The sequence below is a fragment of the Daktulosphaira vitifoliae genome, unplaced genomic scaffold (genome assembly GCF_025091365.1).
Source record: "Daktulosphaira vitifoliae isolate Bord-2020 unplaced genomic scaffold, ASM2509136v1 Scaffold_1, whole genome shotgun sequence".
Taxonomy (NCBI): Eukaryota; Metazoa; Arthropoda; class Insecta; order Hemiptera; family Phylloxeridae; genus Daktulosphaira; species Daktulosphaira vitifoliae.
In genome coordinates, this window is record NW_026099572.1 from 14,643,229 (window position 1) to 14,661,023 (window position 17,795).

The 17,795-nt window shown below is 26.4% G+C and overlaps 3 protein-coding genes across 5 annotated transcripts in view; 1 reads left to right on the plus strand and 2 right to left on the minus strand.

Moving 5' to 3' along the window:
- Nucleotides 1-1,452: 1,452 nt before the first annotated feature.
- On the minus strand, nt 1,453-3,806 carry LOC126894113 (polycomb group RING finger protein 3). Of its 2 annotated transcripts, none has more exons than XM_050664868.1 (5): nt 3,439-3,806; nt 3,213-3,365; nt 3,003-3,148; nt 2,051-2,194; nt 1,453-1,988 (listed from the first exon to the last, which is right to left on the minus strand). In XM_050664868.1, the coding sequence occupies exons 1-5, from the start codon at nt 3,542-3,544 to the stop codon at nt 1,860-1,862; spliced, it is 678 nt and encodes a 225-aa protein (XP_050520825.1). In that variant the 5' UTR covers nt 3,545-3,806; the 3' UTR covers nt 1,453-1,859. The 2 variants fall into 2 exon arrangements, with proteins under 2 accessions (XP_050520825.1, XP_050520826.1); XM_050664869.1 differs by having other exon boundaries at nt 1,453-1,985; nt 3,439-3,802.
- Nucleotides 3,807-5,535: 1,729 nt separating this feature from the next.
- Nucleotides 5,536-7,847, minus strand: LOC126894112 (zinc finger BED domain-containing protein 6-like). The gene is made up of 4 exons (XM_050664866.1): nt 7,004-7,847; nt 6,603-6,687; nt 6,261-6,345; nt 5,536-6,192 (listed from the first exon to the last, which is right to left on the minus strand). Exons 2-4 carry the CDS (start codon nt 6,621-6,623, stop codon nt 5,603-5,605), a joined length of 696 nt encoding a protein of 231 aa, XP_050520823.1. The 5' UTR covers nt 6,624-6,687; nt 7,004-7,847; the 3' UTR covers nt 5,536-5,602.
- Nucleotides 7,848-10,347: 2,500 nt separating this feature from the next.
- LOC126894104 (probable E3 ubiquitin-protein ligase HERC1) overlaps nt 10,348-17,795 on the plus strand; it is a 47,593-nt gene continuing 40,145 nt past the window's right edge. For both annotated transcript variants that reach the window (XM_050664848.1, XM_050664849.1), the window contains exons 1-11: nt 10,348-10,480; nt 10,566-10,941; nt 11,023-11,194; nt 11,254-11,427; nt 11,551-11,798; nt 12,357-12,765; nt 12,837-13,013; nt 13,153-13,430; nt 13,780-13,932; nt 15,150-15,313; nt 16,101-16,223. In XM_050664848.1, the coding sequence (XP_050520805.1) occupies nt 10,588-10,941; nt 11,023-11,194; nt 11,254-11,427; nt 11,551-11,798; nt 12,357-12,765; nt 12,837-13,013; nt 13,153-13,430; nt 13,780-13,932; nt 15,150-15,313; nt 16,101-16,223 (2,252 nt within the window). In that variant the 5' untranslated portion in view covers nt 10,348-10,480; nt 10,566-10,587. The remainder of the gene's footprint in view (nt 10,481-10,565; nt 10,942-11,022; nt 11,195-11,253; nt 11,428-11,550; nt 11,799-12,356; nt 12,766-12,836; nt 13,014-13,152; nt 13,431-13,779; nt 13,933-15,149; nt 15,314-16,100; nt 16,224-17,795) is intronic.

Below are 17,795 nucleotides of genomic sequence, written 5' to 3' on the forward strand. Positions count from 1 at the left end.
AAAAAAAAAAAATAAACACATCATGGTAAAATTAATACCTTCTCAGCTTCGCATCGAAGCTAAAAACAAAATTGGCGGGTATGGAGATCGATCAATGAAAGTTAATAAAATAAAAGCCATCCTAATATAAACCTGAGACTCACCCCAGTTCATTTTTTAAAATGCTATAACTTCTGAATTACTAGTAAAATGGTACTTTTTACTATTATTAATTGTTTAATAATTTATTTTAAGTATTCGTTAATTATCTTCTTATTATAATTAAGTGTATTTAATAAAAATTTTAGATAGAACTAATCGAATATTTTTTGAAACCATTCGCTAGCCTATTCGAATATTTTTTAAAACTATTCGATAGTTTAAAATATTCGAAAATGCCCATCACTAAGAGAAAGATAACATTTCTCAGTAACAAATTCATAGCTACCCACGAAGAGCTGTTTTTAGTATTATCAGTACGAATAAACAAACCTATTTTCTATACTTCAAAATACTGTGATTATAATAAAGAAGATGGTACAACTATGACCAAGGTAGTATTAAATTGAAATTAGTAGAAGTGCTCAATCGTTTTAATGTAGGAAACTAAGTTAAAAAGATTAGTTACGATTGGGCAATCAAATTTATTATAAATTTTCTATGAAATGGAGAATTGAAAGTAACAGTGTCATCTACTATTTTACAATTATTTTCATGATTTCATCACTCAGTTTTTAAAACTTAATATTTTGTAAACTTGTTGGTCGCTAAAATCACTATTCGTCGAATATTCCTCTTTCTACAAAATTTCTATAACAAAACCGGAGCGCACTCCCCATTCCCGCAGACCTTTTGTTCAATTCATTTAATTTTAATTTGTGTGTTGAATTAATGTGAAATTTATATATTATATATATTTATATTGATATAAACAGATTATATGAAATTTAATACAATAACCATAGACCTTAAAATGAGTTTCATATTACACGAGATTTGTGAAACGAACCACATAGATTTCTAATTGAGACGCAATGATGGCAGGATATGAAAAAAAAAAATAATGTAATATTAATAAAATATTGCAACACATCGTGTTACTATATAAAGCAAAAGAAAACATTATGGGGTAGAATTTGAAATGTTTCCAAGTTCCAAGATTTAATTTACCTAATTCATGGTGGTCTCGAGTAACCTGATCCCATCGATCTATTAAGCAGGAATCTAGGTAACGGTAATTTTATAAGAAGTAAAATATTCATTATGTTAGAAATTTCTTATTACTTAAGAGATGGCTAATTATCGTCAATAATATCAATCAAATTTTAATGCAAAATTTCTTTTTTTAATTAACTGAGAGATTAATTAATTGTTGATCACTAATTTTCTATTAAAATAAAAATTATTTTTAAAAGAAATATCACACCATTTTACATAATTTGTTTTAAGTATACATAGATAAACAACTGCAAATAAAAATATAAAAATCAATGTTATAATAATTTTATCTATAAAACAGTCATTCACAAAAAAAAAAAAAATAAATAAATAATAACATAATTTCATTTAAAATTTAAATTAAATATTTACAATTATTACAAAACCCTCACATTATAATACAAGTAAAATATAATATTTTCATGAATTATAGAAATAATTCTATCAAGTTGAGCCAAAATAAAATTTTCATTCCTTTTAAAACATTTATATGCATAAATTTCTTTTTATATTAAAAATTATCAAGTTCAACTAGATAATTTACTTAAACACAACAAGTATTCTACAGTTATTAAAGTAGATATAATAATAAAAATTATTGTTAAATTACCACAAATATACAATTTTCATTTAAATAATCATAATATAATAAAAATATTTCTTTATAAGTCCAACTTTGGTCTGTACTGTAGTTTTAAGGGTGGCTCTCGGAATCTCCATCTGGTTACGTAAACAAATTTTAATGTGTGATCTTTGCCCAGTAATTCATCATTACACAAAATATCAATCTGCTTGTTTAAAAAAATAGCACAGTGAATTTAACACAGAGTTAAATTTAATTTTTAAAACTTACATCACGATATTTTTCTGTTCCATCAAGTACCTTAACTGCAATGAATTTTTTTAAATGTGTAATAGTAGCTTGAGATGAAACTCTGAGAAACTTTTTCTTTAAAGACTTTAAATGAGATGCAACACATTCTAAGCCTATATTTACCTGTAAATATAAAGAAACATATTTGCTATCAATTATTTATTTATATTTTTTATGTAATACATATACAAAGTCATTCGTTTATCATGAACCACTTAAGTAATCTAACAATAAAAAAACAACATGTTTTTAATTAATTTTTTCAATTTATGAATCATAAAGTATTTTTTATGTTCATCTTTTATACCTTAGAAAAATGTCAACATTATCTTTTAAAATGGTAATACACATAATTAATTGAATTGTTTAATGATTTAATTAAGAAAATTACTAGGCAATAACATTTTTTTTGTTTTTCATTACTCAGCTTCACTCCTCTTTTCGCTTAAATATAAAAATGTTAATAATATCTGAAATAAAGATCAGAAATTATTATTGACTTATTGCTTATTATTTATTGACTAGTAATTTTCTTAATTAGATTATTTCCTATTGTATAAGCTAGTTAAATATGTATGTTGCCATTTAAAAAAATAAAGTTGATACTCCTTTAAGTTATATCAGATTCAAAAAATTATTAGCTAAAAAATCAAGAAATGAACAACCAAAAAAAAGCAAATTTGTTTTTCAATATTGCATTTATTTTGAAAGTAATCGAGTGGTTTAAGACAAAGCGATCACTCTATATATTAGTAGCTATTTTAATTAATCTTTATTTTAATCAGTATAATTTTTATACTATAAATATTGTAATATTTTGTATTAAAATGTCAAATGATAAATTGAAATTATGAAAAAAAAATCTATTAAACTAATCAAATTTAATTTAATTATAAAAGTTAAGTGGGAAAAATATAAGTATTTTATTTACCTGTTCATCAGTTCGATGGAAGTCAGAATCTGCAGCTGCTTGATCCTGGGCCATTTTTTCATCATCAATTTCAGTACCTGCTGGAACTTCTTTAGGATATGGTAAACCACGAATTCTATAAAACTCTCTCTCTCTTTTAATTTCATCTAAAAACAAATAAAAAAGTTAAAAATATAATGTTCCAAATTTGTTAAAAAAAAAAAAAAATACCTAATTGGAGCCCAGGTACTAATTTAAAAACAATATCTTGCATTGTTCGATCAAAACTTATATATTGCAAAGGGTGTGATTGATGTATAACAATTTGACAAGTAGGACAACTATTATTTTCTTCCAAATGTTTTACCAGACAACTTTTGCAAACTATAGATAGTTAATGTGCATTTAAATAAGAGCAAGAGCATTAAATATATTATTTAATTGATCAAATACATACAAGTGTGTAAGCATTCAGTCACTGTTGTGGCGTCAACTAAATACCCTCTACAAATTTTACAAGTAATATGGCAATTCAAAGTTTTTAATTTAATAAGTTTTTCCATAATATTACGATCTTTTGTGACAAAATTAAGCTAACGAAAATTAATACAGTAAATAAAAATAACTAGTCAAATTGCTAGATAATAGTTTTACACCAAAAAAAGAGACCTGCACAGTATCACACAAAAAGAATAAAAATGTTATCTTTCCAAGAAGGATAACCAATTTATAATAAGTCATTAAAGTAGCACATTACGCACGGTATTACAAAATTAATTTTGATCTAAATGGATTTATAAGTTGATGATCTTATGTAGTTGGAAATAAGACTTTTTTGGAAGATTCGATACAATTGTACCAACTTTAAAATTTTTTGATAATTATTCACTATGTCTGCTCAAAAAAAACTTTTTAAAACATAGGTTTATAGATATTAATTAAAGTTCTTAATTTAGCTATTTTCGTAAATTTTGGTTAAATTTATCTAATTGTATTTAATAAGTCAAATTAGAACTTATTAAAATTTTACGGTTGTCAACCTGAACTACAAGTTTATTTGTATTTATAATAATGATAACAACAACATTTATGAGGACCATGGTTATACAGACAGGATAAAATATCATTAAAATAAAATATAATTCTGAAGAATATTTTTCAGATAACATATTTTTAATCGGTACTAGGGATAGGATATCGAAAGAAAGTATCGATACTTAGTATTGAAACTAGTATCAAATACAAATATTGATATCAGTAAAATATCGAAACAAATGTATCGATATCAGTAAGTATCGAATCATTTTATAAACCTATATTTCACAGTATCAAATTATACTGTATGGAGTTATGAAATATTGTAATTTTAGGATTCGATTCCTACTGATATCGATACTAATGAATGTTAAAAATATTTGTATAATTAGTACCAATGGGCAATGACTATAGTCATTACTCTGTTATTTCTATTTCTATCCACTAGTAAAAACCAAATATTTGCAATTATATTTAAAAGCCTAAATATACGTAATAAATTTTAAATACAAATTGTCTTTTATTATTTATTATACATTAATTTATACAAAATACTAATAATATTATAATTTATAATTGGTCATTATTAGCCAGTCTTCACATAGGTACATAAAAAAAATACTAATATAAAAAATATAACTAAAACCAATCTTCCTTTGGGATATCAGCTAACAATAATATTTTTTTAAGGCGAGAACTAGTTAAACAATTCCTAAATTTGGTTAATGTTGCTCCAGCCTTTGAAAAAAGTTGTTTGCAAGGAACAAATGTTGTAACCATGGTGAAATGCAAACGGACTTGTTTATACAAAATAGGAAATACGTGTTTCATATCCTCCCATATTTCAAGAGGATCAGACTTCAGGGTTGATACTGGATTTGATAAGTATAACGATAACTCATCGTTCATAAAAGTTGTGGTCTTTTTCTTTTTTTGGCCATGAACCAAATATTTATGATGTGCCCAAAAATCGAAGTTGTCTGTTTTAGAATGTTCTCCTTCTGACTCACTAGAAGAAATGGTGTCCAATTTTGACAACTTTCTTAAATCTGCTATCGCACTTGAACAGGCTTTGAATTGGCTACTGGATCATTAAAATGTAAATTTTTAAATCTTGGGTCCAATTGTAGCAATTGCAATTGGTTTGACCTGTTCAATCATTCCAAATCTTGAAGTCAGTTCAGCATGTAATAAATCTTTAATTTCACAAATTACCTCAAAATATGGTTTAATTTGTGTCAATTGTTTTTGCAAGCAGTTGATCATTGATATGACTTTGGAAATTGTAATGTAATTTTCCCCAGATGATTCTTTCGTCACAAATTCCAATGGTTTTAATAAATCCAACAATTGTTTGAGCGTATCCATTTCAATCGCAGTTGTTATCACAGGAGCAGTATAATCTTTGATTAGTAATGGACTTATTAATGTTACCATCTCTACAAATCTACTGATCATATAAAAAACAGAGTTCCATCGTGTTGGAACATCTAATATTAATTTTTTCATTGACCCTTCTGGAACTCCGTTTTCCGACTGCTTCTTTCTTAAAAGATCACTAACTCTTACGCTATTGTTCACCCACTTTATGATATTTCGAACTTTAGAAATAATAGGTTTAATGTTTTTTGCCCTACTATATGTATTGCAACTAAATTGATGGTATGAACAAAACAAGGAATGTAACGGTGTTTACCAAAAGTTTTGTGAACAGCAGAAACAATATTTGCACCATTGTCAGTCACAATACTTACAATTTTTTCTTGATTTATTTCCCAATCTGATAAAATATTTTCTAACTGTTCACTAATATATTGACTAGTATGCCGCTCTTTTAACTCACTAACTGCCAAACAAAATGATTTCAGAGAAATGTCTTCTAAGAAATGTACGGTTATACCAAGAAACTTTTCTGACATTGTCTCTGTCCATGTATCGAATGTCAGAGATACATGAGGTGAATTTGACAAACGCAATTTTACTGCAGCTATAATAACCTCATACTTATTATCAAGGGCATTTTTTATAGTTTTAACAGAGGGAATTTTGTATGATGGTGCCAATTCTTTAATGAACCGTCTAAATCCTTTTCCTTCTACTACAGAAAATGGACGGTAATCTTTACAAATAAAGTAAAGTAATGCCATAGTTATTTTACGAAAATGATGACCACCTTCTGAAATATAAAAATAAAGTATCGATATTAATAACGTAAACAACAATAAATTATGCTGATAAACATACCTGCATATGAGCTAATTTTTTGAAAAGCTTCAACAATAGGGTGTTTTAGCCGTTGTAGAGCCTGTGGTAGATCGTCTACACATTCCTAAAAATAAATTAATTATTAGATGCAAATCTAAGAATAATTATGTGATAATTTAATTTTGTAAAAATAGTTATGTATTCATCGCTTATCAAAGTATCGATAAACCAGTCCGATGATAACAATTAGTTTATATTTTTAATGTGTATACCCAGTTATTGCCGTACCACAGAAAATTAGATGCCTATTATATAAATACAAATACACAATCACACTATATATATAATTATACAACATATATAATAATTAATAATTATTACCTCTGGCTCAGAATCTTCCATACAAAGCGTTAGTTGCCGCGACTGAGTTTTTGATGAGCAAGGTTCTGGCAATGGCGATACAGAACTACAGAAAATATATAAACATCAGTGTTTGATAGAGTAACATTACTTATAATTGAATCAGTTATATTAAAAACAATATAAGTCATAAAATTGAAATTTTACACAAATTATAAATAACTTAATAATAACTTCATAAATTTACATTTGTTTGTATATTCACTTATACATAAATTTATTTTACGAGTCTGTGATATTCATTATGTATGGTTTTAAATAGTGTATTTTTAACTACATTTATAAAATAATGACATGTTGTTTTTGAAATTACCGATTCAATTTCAATAAAAAATAAATAAACAATTTAATAAGTTACTTACTTTTATGTGAGTGATAGTCAATTTTGACTGTTTGACTATGGATGATTTAGTATTTGTCAAATTTGGATGTTTTTTTAAATGTTTGGATAATTTTGAAGTATTGTCACAATAGCGTACTTTTTGTGAACAATGCTTGCATAATGCAAGAACAGCGTCAATTTTTTAAAAATATATCCAAACTTTGCTCTTTGGAGGAGACATAATTTTTTGAAAAATAATTTAATAAACAAAATATTTAAAAAATGTAAAAAAGGAGCGGTCGTACACGTGCAAATCAATCGAAAATTAATAACGTACAATAGTGTTAATAATGCTTATTATTGTTATTTAGAGCATTCCGTGTATGTCCCCGATTTCATAGTACCTGTCTATATCACAGACTATATGAAAATATATGTATACAGTCTGTGCGACTGTGCCTATACGGCTATACAGAATCTTTGATATTTCTTGCCTTCTCAGTAAACGGGCATTTAATTACACCGATTAGGAAATCTATTATATTATGATTTGTGGACTGTGGTCGGTGGTTCAAAATAGATTGTTCGATACGAGTACTTTTAAACCGTTATGGCGGTAAATGATTCGATACCAATACTTTTTTATCGATACGGGTAAAGTATCAAAACAATTGTATCGATACAAAAAGTACTTATATCGAAAGAAAAGTATCGATACTTTACTCGTATCGGTAGTATCGCAACGTCCCTATTCGGTACTAAAGTTTGTCCATAAACTTTTGCCATTTAAGATATCTAATTTCATCTTGTACTTTAAATATCAATTTACTTTTTGATTTACCATTGAAACGATTTGGAGGCATATTATTAAAAACGGTAGCACAGTGGGGTCGCGGCATAGTAGAGACATTGCATAGTAGGGTCCAGTATAGATTTAATCTGACAGTGNAAATATTATTGGACAAAATAAAATTGTATTACACTACTAATATTTTAGTTTCGATGCGAAGCTGAGTTTAATTTTACTATGATGTGTTATGTTTTTTTGTGTGTCACTACATTGATCCATACATTTTTCAAAAAGTTATAGTAATTTAAANACTTGTACTTTAAATATCAATTTACTTTTTGATTTACCATTGAAACGATTTGGAGGCATATTATTAAAAAAATTAAATATTATTGGACAAAATAAAATTGTATTACACTACTAATATTTTAGTTTCGATGCGAAGCTGAGCTTAATTTTACTATGATGTGTTATGTTTTTTTGTGTGTCACTACATTGATCCATACATTTTTCAAAAAGTTATAGTAATTTAAAGTTGAAAAAAACCCAACACAGTGGGAACGTGGCATAGTTGTGTCCAGTATAGATGATATTTGACAGTGATTAAAATCACTATCATAAAAAACGCTTCAATTCAAATCTGTGAATAATGTTTGATTTTAAGAAGAAATTTTTAAATTATTCCAAAAGCTACATGATCTCCTATTTCATTATTTATATTCTGATTACAAGTTTTATGATTTATAAGTGTAATATATGAATAAATATATAAATTAACAATATAAATATAAATAGTACTTATCTTAAAAAAATTTTAATTATCCATACATTTTTTTAAAAAGTTATAGAAATATAAAGGTAAAAATGTAAAATATAAAATCGAAAATTTTCACACAAAAATAGCATTTTGTAGCCATTTTCACCGTGAAGACAAAATTAAGTTCGGAATATTTTTTTATAATAAAGTATATTACATTAGCTTTAATTTAAGATATATATAAAAGTGTCAGACTTTCCGGAACACTTTCAAAAATTAAGCAGAAAAAGTTAATTTTTTTGTGAAATAGTTGTCATTTTGAATCCCCCCTGTAGGCAAGTAAAGGGTTAGATTTTCAACAATTTATATTAAATGAAAAGGAAACATCTAAGGTTAAAATATCAAAAAAAATTAAGTTGATTTGTTAATCTTGAAAAAGTTATGGTAGTTTTAAGAAAAAAAACCCAACCCAGCAAAGGGGGTTTGCGGCACAGTGGTGACATGGCATAGATGGATCAAGTATAATGATATCTGACAGTGAATAAAATCACTATCAAAAAAAAAAACGCTTCGGTGCAAATCTTTAGATAGTGTTTAATTTTAAAAAATTGGTGGATTATTCCAAAAGCTTCATAATCTGCTAGTTCCTTATTAATATCCTGATTAAGATAAAGTATGTCGAATGAAAAAGGAATTGTTAAAAAATATTATTTCTCATAAAAAAATTATGTTGATCCATACACTTTTCAATATGTCATAGCATTATAAAGTAAAAAATGTAAAATATAAAATCCAGAATTTTCACACAAAAATAGCATTCGGTAGCCGTTTTCACCGTGAAGACAAAATGAAGTCCGAAATTTTTTTCTCCATAAGAAAGTATATTACATTAGCTTTAATTTAAGATATATATAAAAGTGTCAGTATTTCTGGAACACTTTCAAAAGTTCAGTTGAAAAAGTTAATTATTTGTGAAAAAGTTGTCATTTTGAAATCCCCCTATGGGCTGGTAAAGAGTTAAATTTATAAAAAAAATATACCAAATGATAGGTAAAGACATCAAGCATCCAAAAAAAAAAATTATATTGATTTGTTCATTTTTGAAAAAGTTATGGCAGGTTTAAGTAAAAAAAATTTCGAAAATTTCGAAAATCAGCGATTTTTAAATTTGTAATTTTTTTGGGGGAAATTTTTTCAATTTTTGAGGGTAATGTCTTCGACTAGATATAATTTGTGATCTTTTGACGTATCGTTGAGAAAAACCGGTCCAGTGTGAGTTGAGAAAAAGTAGTGACAGACACACACAAAAAAAAAATACACACATCATAATAAAACTAATACCTTCTCAGCTTCGCATCGAAACTAAAAAATCAAAATCCTTTTGTTGTCATCTCTGATTGTCAGTTATGGTGAGATCACGATTTAAGAGCGTATTTCTTTTCCTCATTTTATCACGCGATCTACAAGGGTTATAAATATTAAAGGTTTGTAATATCTATATGCCTTGGGCGATCTCTTGTTTGTTAGCAACATGATTTCATTAATGAATCTACCTATTAAAATGAATAAAATAGAATAGTTCCATTCATTAATGGAACTGTTCTATCTAAATCATTGATAAGGTGTGGTTATCTCAAGTTTTAGCGATATCTAAGATAACTTTATCTCTTCATAGTTTTACAGAAAAGAGATAAAAAGTCAAATTCTCAAATTAAATATATTACTTCAATTCAGTAATGTAATAAAATATTGTAAAATGTTATCGATTTTAAAAGCTTATTATTAAAAAATGTTTACTTTGTAACTCTTAAGATTTATTATTAATAAACTTTCTTAGTATTAATGCATAGTAAAAGAAAAACTTATAAAAAAAATGATGGATGTATTTATTACATAATTTTTTTGATTTCTTATTTCAAAAAATAAGTAAAAAACAATAGATAGTGAAACTTTTAACTCATTTAAAATAGGTTTGTTTTACCTGTAATTAAGTAAATGTATTTACTTAATGTAAATAATTAATGTAATTAATTATCTTTATATTTTGAATTTTAGATTTATCTAATTGGATATTAAAATGGATGATGACAATGTAAATGCTTATAAAATTTTATCTTCATTTAATATGGAGTCTGATGCTGAAATTTCTTCAAAATTGATCAATTTCGAGTACTCATCTACCGAAGATAGTATAATGGAATTGTTAAGTTCTATAAATGGAATTGGTTATGAAATTGATGATAATGTTTTTGCCTTGCCCAGTATGTCTGTTGAAAAACTTGCAGAGAGAAAAACTAAAATTATTAAAAGTCATCATGAGTTAGCTAGAAGATATTTTCATACTTTAACATTTTCTAAAAAATTACAGAAAAAACTCAGTTTGTTGAACCTTTTGTATGATATTATTCATGTGAAATACTACTCCTCAAAAGTAATTTAATGTTTAATTGATTATTCTTTAATGATATTGATATATGTTATTCATATCATTAATGAATTAAAATTAATACAGGAGGATAAAAGTGTTCAACTTTCTATGGTACCACAAAATTCTTTTGAAGAAATTGCCAAACCTTGTTCTAAATTAACAGGATCACAAGTGCTTTTACAAATAGCAGTGAAAACTGGACTTACAATGTTTTTTACATTATTGAAACAAAGTTGGGAAAACAAAAGTACTAATGGTAAAATTTGGTGAAAAAATAATTTAATAAAAAAGTATATAATGTACTATTTATTATAGATATAAGTATGGGCTTAGAAGTGCTCAATACAGCATTAAATGTCATGAGACAATTAAGTCCTTTATCTTTAGGCAGTAAAGCAGAGTTGTCTCAACTTGGTTTGGAATGTTTAGACAATGTTATGCATTTTGTAAAAGAATGTATTAATGCTGATTATATTAAAAATGTTCAAGGTACAAAAATGTTTGTATTTTTTATTTTGATTTTGTTTTTTCAGCTATAATATTTGTTATAAACATACTTTTTTATAAGTTATTGTTTGTTGTAGAGTATATAAAGATTTATTTATTTTACAGTTAAAGAACAACTTGCTGAATTGTCATTGTTATTAGCTTATCAACGTGAATCATTAATTTACTTATTAGAATGGATTGATATGGCATTGAATATAACTTCTGTTTGTTTGCCATTTGATAAACTTTATAATGTATTAGAAGAAATGTCATCAATACTAACGTTTGCTTTAGGGCTAGAGGAAATTGAAAACTATCGATCCATGAATAATATACCATTAAAAGATGTTGCGTTGTTATTAATGAAAAAAGTAAACAAAAAATTTGTTATTTCTTTAACTTGTATCATTTTAATTTAACTTAATATCATATAAACTTGAGTACTGGGTCTCAATTAGAGGATTCATGTGAAAGTCATATTATTAAAAATACAATTTTAGCATAAATTGTAAAAATAAATTATAATCATATACAGAGTGTTTCACGAAATTTTGACGTCTTTTATCATTTTTCATTTAAGTATAATTTCCTTGAAATAATTTTTAAAATAATTATTCCTCTCTTAGACTACACATTCAAAGCATATTTTATATAATTGTTTATAAATCATCTAATTTAGTTTCAGTGCTTATCCATTTTTGTTGCCATAAAGGTAGACATTTTATATTAATGGTTGATTTGATACTTGGATAGTGCATAAAATTGTTATTGCTATATAGTCAGCTTGATACATATATTGTTAGATAGGTTAATAAAAGAAACCTATCATTCAAGTTTGCTAAAATTTTTAACCATATTTAAAAAATGTCCAATTATTAATTTTTAGCAAGTTATTATGAATTAATTAAAATAATTTTTTTTTTATTTAGCTTGTAAATTTTGGTGAAACTTCTGTAGTTCGTACTCCTTTAAATCAAAACTCTGCTGACTTACCTCAGCCAATCAGTGAAGTTTTTATGTGGGGGAGTAATTCCTCAAATCAACATGCTGAAGGTGCAACAGAAGTAACAGATGTACCACGACTTGTTAGATCATTATCAGATGTACAGCACGTTGAAGCTGGGCAATATTGTACATTTATTATTGATACTAAAGGTTGTGTAAGTGCTTGTGGAAAAAACAGTTATGGTCGTCTTGGTTTGGGCAATTCATCTAATCAACCAGTGCCTAAAAGGATTAACATAAACTGTAAAATTAAACAAGTATCTTCTTCCAAAGGTTGTGATGGTCATTCTTTAGCATTGAGTAGTACAGGAGAAGTTTTTAGTTGGGGAGATGGTAGAAATTTTTTTTAGAACTAGTTAAAATAAAGATTATTTTTATTTTTTATTTTCTTAATTAATTTTCAGGAGATTATGGGAAGTTAGGGCATGGGAATGTTACAACTCATAAAGAACCTAAGTTGATTCAAGGACCTTTTATTGGTAAAGTTATAGAACTTGTAAGCGCTGGATACAGACATAGTGCTGCAGTTACTAGTGATGGACAATTATATACTTGGGGTGAAGGAGACCACGGTCGTTTAGGTAATAATAAATTATTTATTTAACATACAAGCAATTCCTTAAAATGTATTCAAATTAGAAAAAATTAAAGATTTTAATATTAGTAAATTATAATTTATTTATTTATTGTGTTTTGTAATTTTAAAATAATTTATTTTAGGTCATGGTGATTGTACTCCACGCCTTATTCCCACACTTGTTAAAAGTCTAAATGATTTGCCAGTTGGTTATGTAGCTTGTGGCTCTACTCATACCTTAGCGTGTTCACGTGATGGTAATACTGTCTGGTCATTTGGTTCAGGTGATAATGGTAAACTTGGACATGGTAATACATTAAGACTTTATAAGCCACAGAAGATTGAAGGTTTAAGACATTATAAAATAAAAAAAGTTGCTGCTGGCATTCATTTTTCAGTTGCACTTACTTGTACTGGTGAAGTAAGTCAAAATACACATTTTTATTAAATTATTTTAGCTAAGAACTATTTTCACGTTCATTAAATAATAAAATTCATAATTAAACAAGTTAATTTCAGGTTCTCATAAAAACCAAAAAGTTTTACTTATAAGCTATAACAAAAATATTTTATAAATTATATTTAATAAAAACATTTTTAAAGATAAATTAAAATGATTATATGAAAAGAAGCATATTATAACTTAGTACAAAAGAATGGTCATATGAATATCTAGTTTTAAGTCTGGTACTTCAAGAAACATTATTTTTTATAAAAATTAAGTATCTTAAAATTCAATACATTTTAATTGAAATATTATTTATGATAAGGTATTTACTTGGGGCCAAGGATCTAATTTAGGATGTGGTTCAGCAGAGATAACATTATTTTCCCCAGCAGTTGTTGAGGATTTAATACAAACTATGATAATTGATATTTCGGTTGGAGATTCACATTGTTTAGCATTAACAAGAAATTGCGAGGTTTGTAATTAATTAACAAAAAATATAAATGTTGAAATAAATACAAGATAGTTTTAGTTTTAGTTTTAGTTATTAGTGAGGTGGACATAATGCCCATGCACTCAGACCTCATACCGAATTGTCTTGATTTGGTTTACACACCTAAGTGTTATTACATTATACCTATCATTATATAAGGGTGGACTAACAAGTCACCCTCTGTAGATGACCAAAGAGTCCAGTCTTTCTGGCGAAATTAAGTATCTCTCTGGGTCTTAGGTTTTTAATATCTTCTTTTTCAGGAAAAGGTTTAATCAAGTAGTTTGATCTTAGTGTGGACAAGGCTTCACATTCGCACATAATGTGAAATGAGTCTTCCTCTTTTTCTCCACATTTCCTGCACAATGATTCAGATACCCCCATTGCGTATAGATGTTTAAGCAAGTGACCATGTTCTGCCAGTAGACTAATCAAAGTGCTTATTTGATGTCTAGTCATGCTATTAAGATCACCCAGTAGTAGACCAGGGGTCTTGATAAATATTTTAGATTGTCTAAGTACTACCAAGTACTTTCAGATTTTCCTGTGTTTTCTTTGCACCAATTCTTGGGTAGAAAGTCAGCATTTTGATTTCCAGTAACACCGTTGTGTCCTGGTACCTTCGCTAGTGTAACTTTATTGAACCTCGATAGTGATTCTAAAGTTTCCCTGCATTTGAAGACAAGTTTGAATTCATCTGATTCTTATAGAGTACTTTCAGAGCTGTTTGAATATCACTTAAGATAGTTATTTTCCTTTTCTTTTATACCAGCAGATTCTAAGCCCCTACCAGTATCACCATCACATCTGCTTGAAAAACAGAGTGTGTTGTGTCCATTGACATGCTGACATTTATTCGAAGCTTTAAGCGATCCCAAATGCCAGCACCTACCTTTCCAAATTTTAAGTAATTTTTTCATACTTAATAAAAAAAACTATCTGTATTCAAAACAAATAAAAGTTCTGTTTTTAGAGATTCTTAAGTTATTTTTTATAAAATTTAAATTTTCTAAGGTATTAATATTAATTGGCAGTCATTTTAAAGAGTTTTAATTGAAAACATTTTTTTTATGGTAATTTTATATTGTGTCCTAAAATTGAATAAAATTCTTAAATAATTTAAATTATCTTGACAACAATTTTTTGTTAATTTGTAAAATTAATAAAAGTTAATTATTCATAATGTAATTTTTTTAAAGGTTTATGCTTGGGGTTCCAATGGTAAAGGACAATGTGGTCAAGGTCATTCAACTAGTCCTGTTAGTCGTCCAAGCAAAGTAATAAATTTAGAAGGAAAACAAATTAATCAAATATCAGCTGGAACTTCCCATAGTGTTGCTTGGACTACATTACCACCTGATAGGTATATACTATTTGTTTTAGATATAATAACTTAAGCTATATTAATAAGAAATTTTTTTATACATAAACTTAATGTCTCTTTGTATTTTGTATAATATTTGGATTAAATAAAACTATTGGTATAAAAAAATAATAATAAGCTCTATGTTCTATTGGTTTATTGTTAATCAACAATATCTTTTAAGGAAAAGATAAATATTTCGTATAAATAACTTTTGTCAGTGCATTTTTTAAATTAGTAAACTAGGTTATACAAATATAGCCCAATGCATATAAATCTAGTTTATTGTTATTTTTATATTTTTCTTGCTAACTGGGTTCACACAAAAAAAAAATACTTATATCATATTTTAATTGGCTATTTATGTTAAAAAAATAATATTTTTGTCACTAAATAAAAATTTGTTAAAAATTTACCATCTTTTTGATATTTTGTTTTGATAATTTATATATTTATATTAGGAATTGAACAGATACAAATTTCATTTAATGATTTCTAAGTTATCAATTATGTACTATTGAAGATTTTCTGTAATCTTAAAAATTAATTTTACTAATTGATTAATTGACAACTTCTATATTATTATTTTTTAGTTTTTAAATTTCTTTTCTTTCTAATATGTTCTATTGTTTTGTTTTTATTTTTAGCTATTTATTAGAAAACTAATTTTGAATGTACTATTGTTATTGAACACTTGTTTTGAGATTAAAATCAGTTTCATTTTAAGATTAAGCTATTATTTTTAAAATGGTTAACAAAATATACACATTTTTTTTTTTTGTACTAGACAAACAAATGTATGGCATAGTCCTTTTTGTATTGATTTACACGAAAGTACATTTAAATGGTTGAGACAATTCATTGAGAAATATTGTGAACAAGTTGAAAATTGTCAAACTTCCCAAAATAAGTAAGAATTTAACATAAAATTAACTTTTACAACACTTAATAATTTATTATTATTAATGATTCATAATGTCTAATTCAATGATAAGTTATACTTTATTTTAAATTGTATTATTTTAAAAACCAACAAAAAAAAATAAACATGTAGAAAAAATTAAAGCCAAATTCATTTAGGTAATTTTTTAAATGCTTATCTTGGGTTCTAAAATTGTAACTCCTAATCAATGTATTCAGGATTTTTCTTTGGAGGGATTAGTTTTTTACTTAAGAGTGTTTAATGGGGTTTTTTTTTATGAGTTTAGTGTACTAATGTTAAGTTATTGGTTTTTATAGCACCATAAGCATAGTTTGGAGGGGACTAAAAAGTTTAGCCAAAGTCAATTATAGTTCCTAAATTTTTTTTTTTAGTTTACAAAAATATCTTTGAGGGAAAAAATTGTAATTAGAACTTCTGAAAAGTTTTCTCCTACATGTATAAAACTGCCAAATTTACCTCTTTTTCTGCACCAAAGTTTTGGTATTTTTGGTGGCCTGAGTGACGTTTTACTTTTAGCTGATAGTAGAGAGGACATAGAGACTGCCCATGCACTAATATCTATTGGTTTATTATGCATAACCCTAACCAAATTTTACTATAATCACTAGTTTTATGTATTGAAATAAAACATACTTGTTAACAAAGTACCCCATTAGTTATGCTAAATCGACATTATAGGTAAAAAAACCATTATAATAGTAAAAATCAATTTATTGTTATATCCATACATTCCTATAAAAAGATAAGAAATAAAGTTAACCACAGCAGTTGTTATTGTAGAATGGTTGTATACTTTGAGGTGCGCATAATATCATAGAGATTTCTAAATGTCACTTCATCTTTCAGTATACTACGCTGTTTACATATCTCTCTTACTTAATATGGTTGGTGGGGGCCCTAATTGCTGTTTGCAATAAGGTATGTCGTCCATGCCTACCAGTCCCAACAAACATTGGCAAATCTAAGGAGTAGTGCTTGTGACCTCTTAAAAAAATATAATGGTTGCAAAAGTATTCTTTACAATCCCCAAAAATATCTAATGACACAAATTAGGAGAAGCACAAACAAAGCAAATAAGGTTAAGTTAGGAACAAAAATAAGTATGAATTATTGTTCCCAAATATCTTTAAAAATTTTTAAAATTATTTCCTTTGCTCAAATATTCTAGTGAAGTGAATATTTTAACTAATTTTTAATTTAATTTAATAAAATTTTTCTTCAGAAAATTAAAAACTATCTTAGTAGCACCAAAGTCTTATAATTGTAACAATTGGCCAACAAGGAATGCTATGGCCCTTTTAACTAAGGGCTCCATCTAACTAACTCCAATAGATTAACTAAGCTATTGGAGGGGTAACAAAAATTTCGATCACTTCACAGTTAAGTTAAAAAAATTTGAGACCTCTAAAATTTTTCCCTAATTACGCCACATCCATAAAATTTTAAATATAATCATATTATAAAATAAAATTTTATCTTCGATGCGAAGCGGAGAAGGTATTAATTTTACTGTGTTTTTTTTTTTTTTTTTTTTTTTTT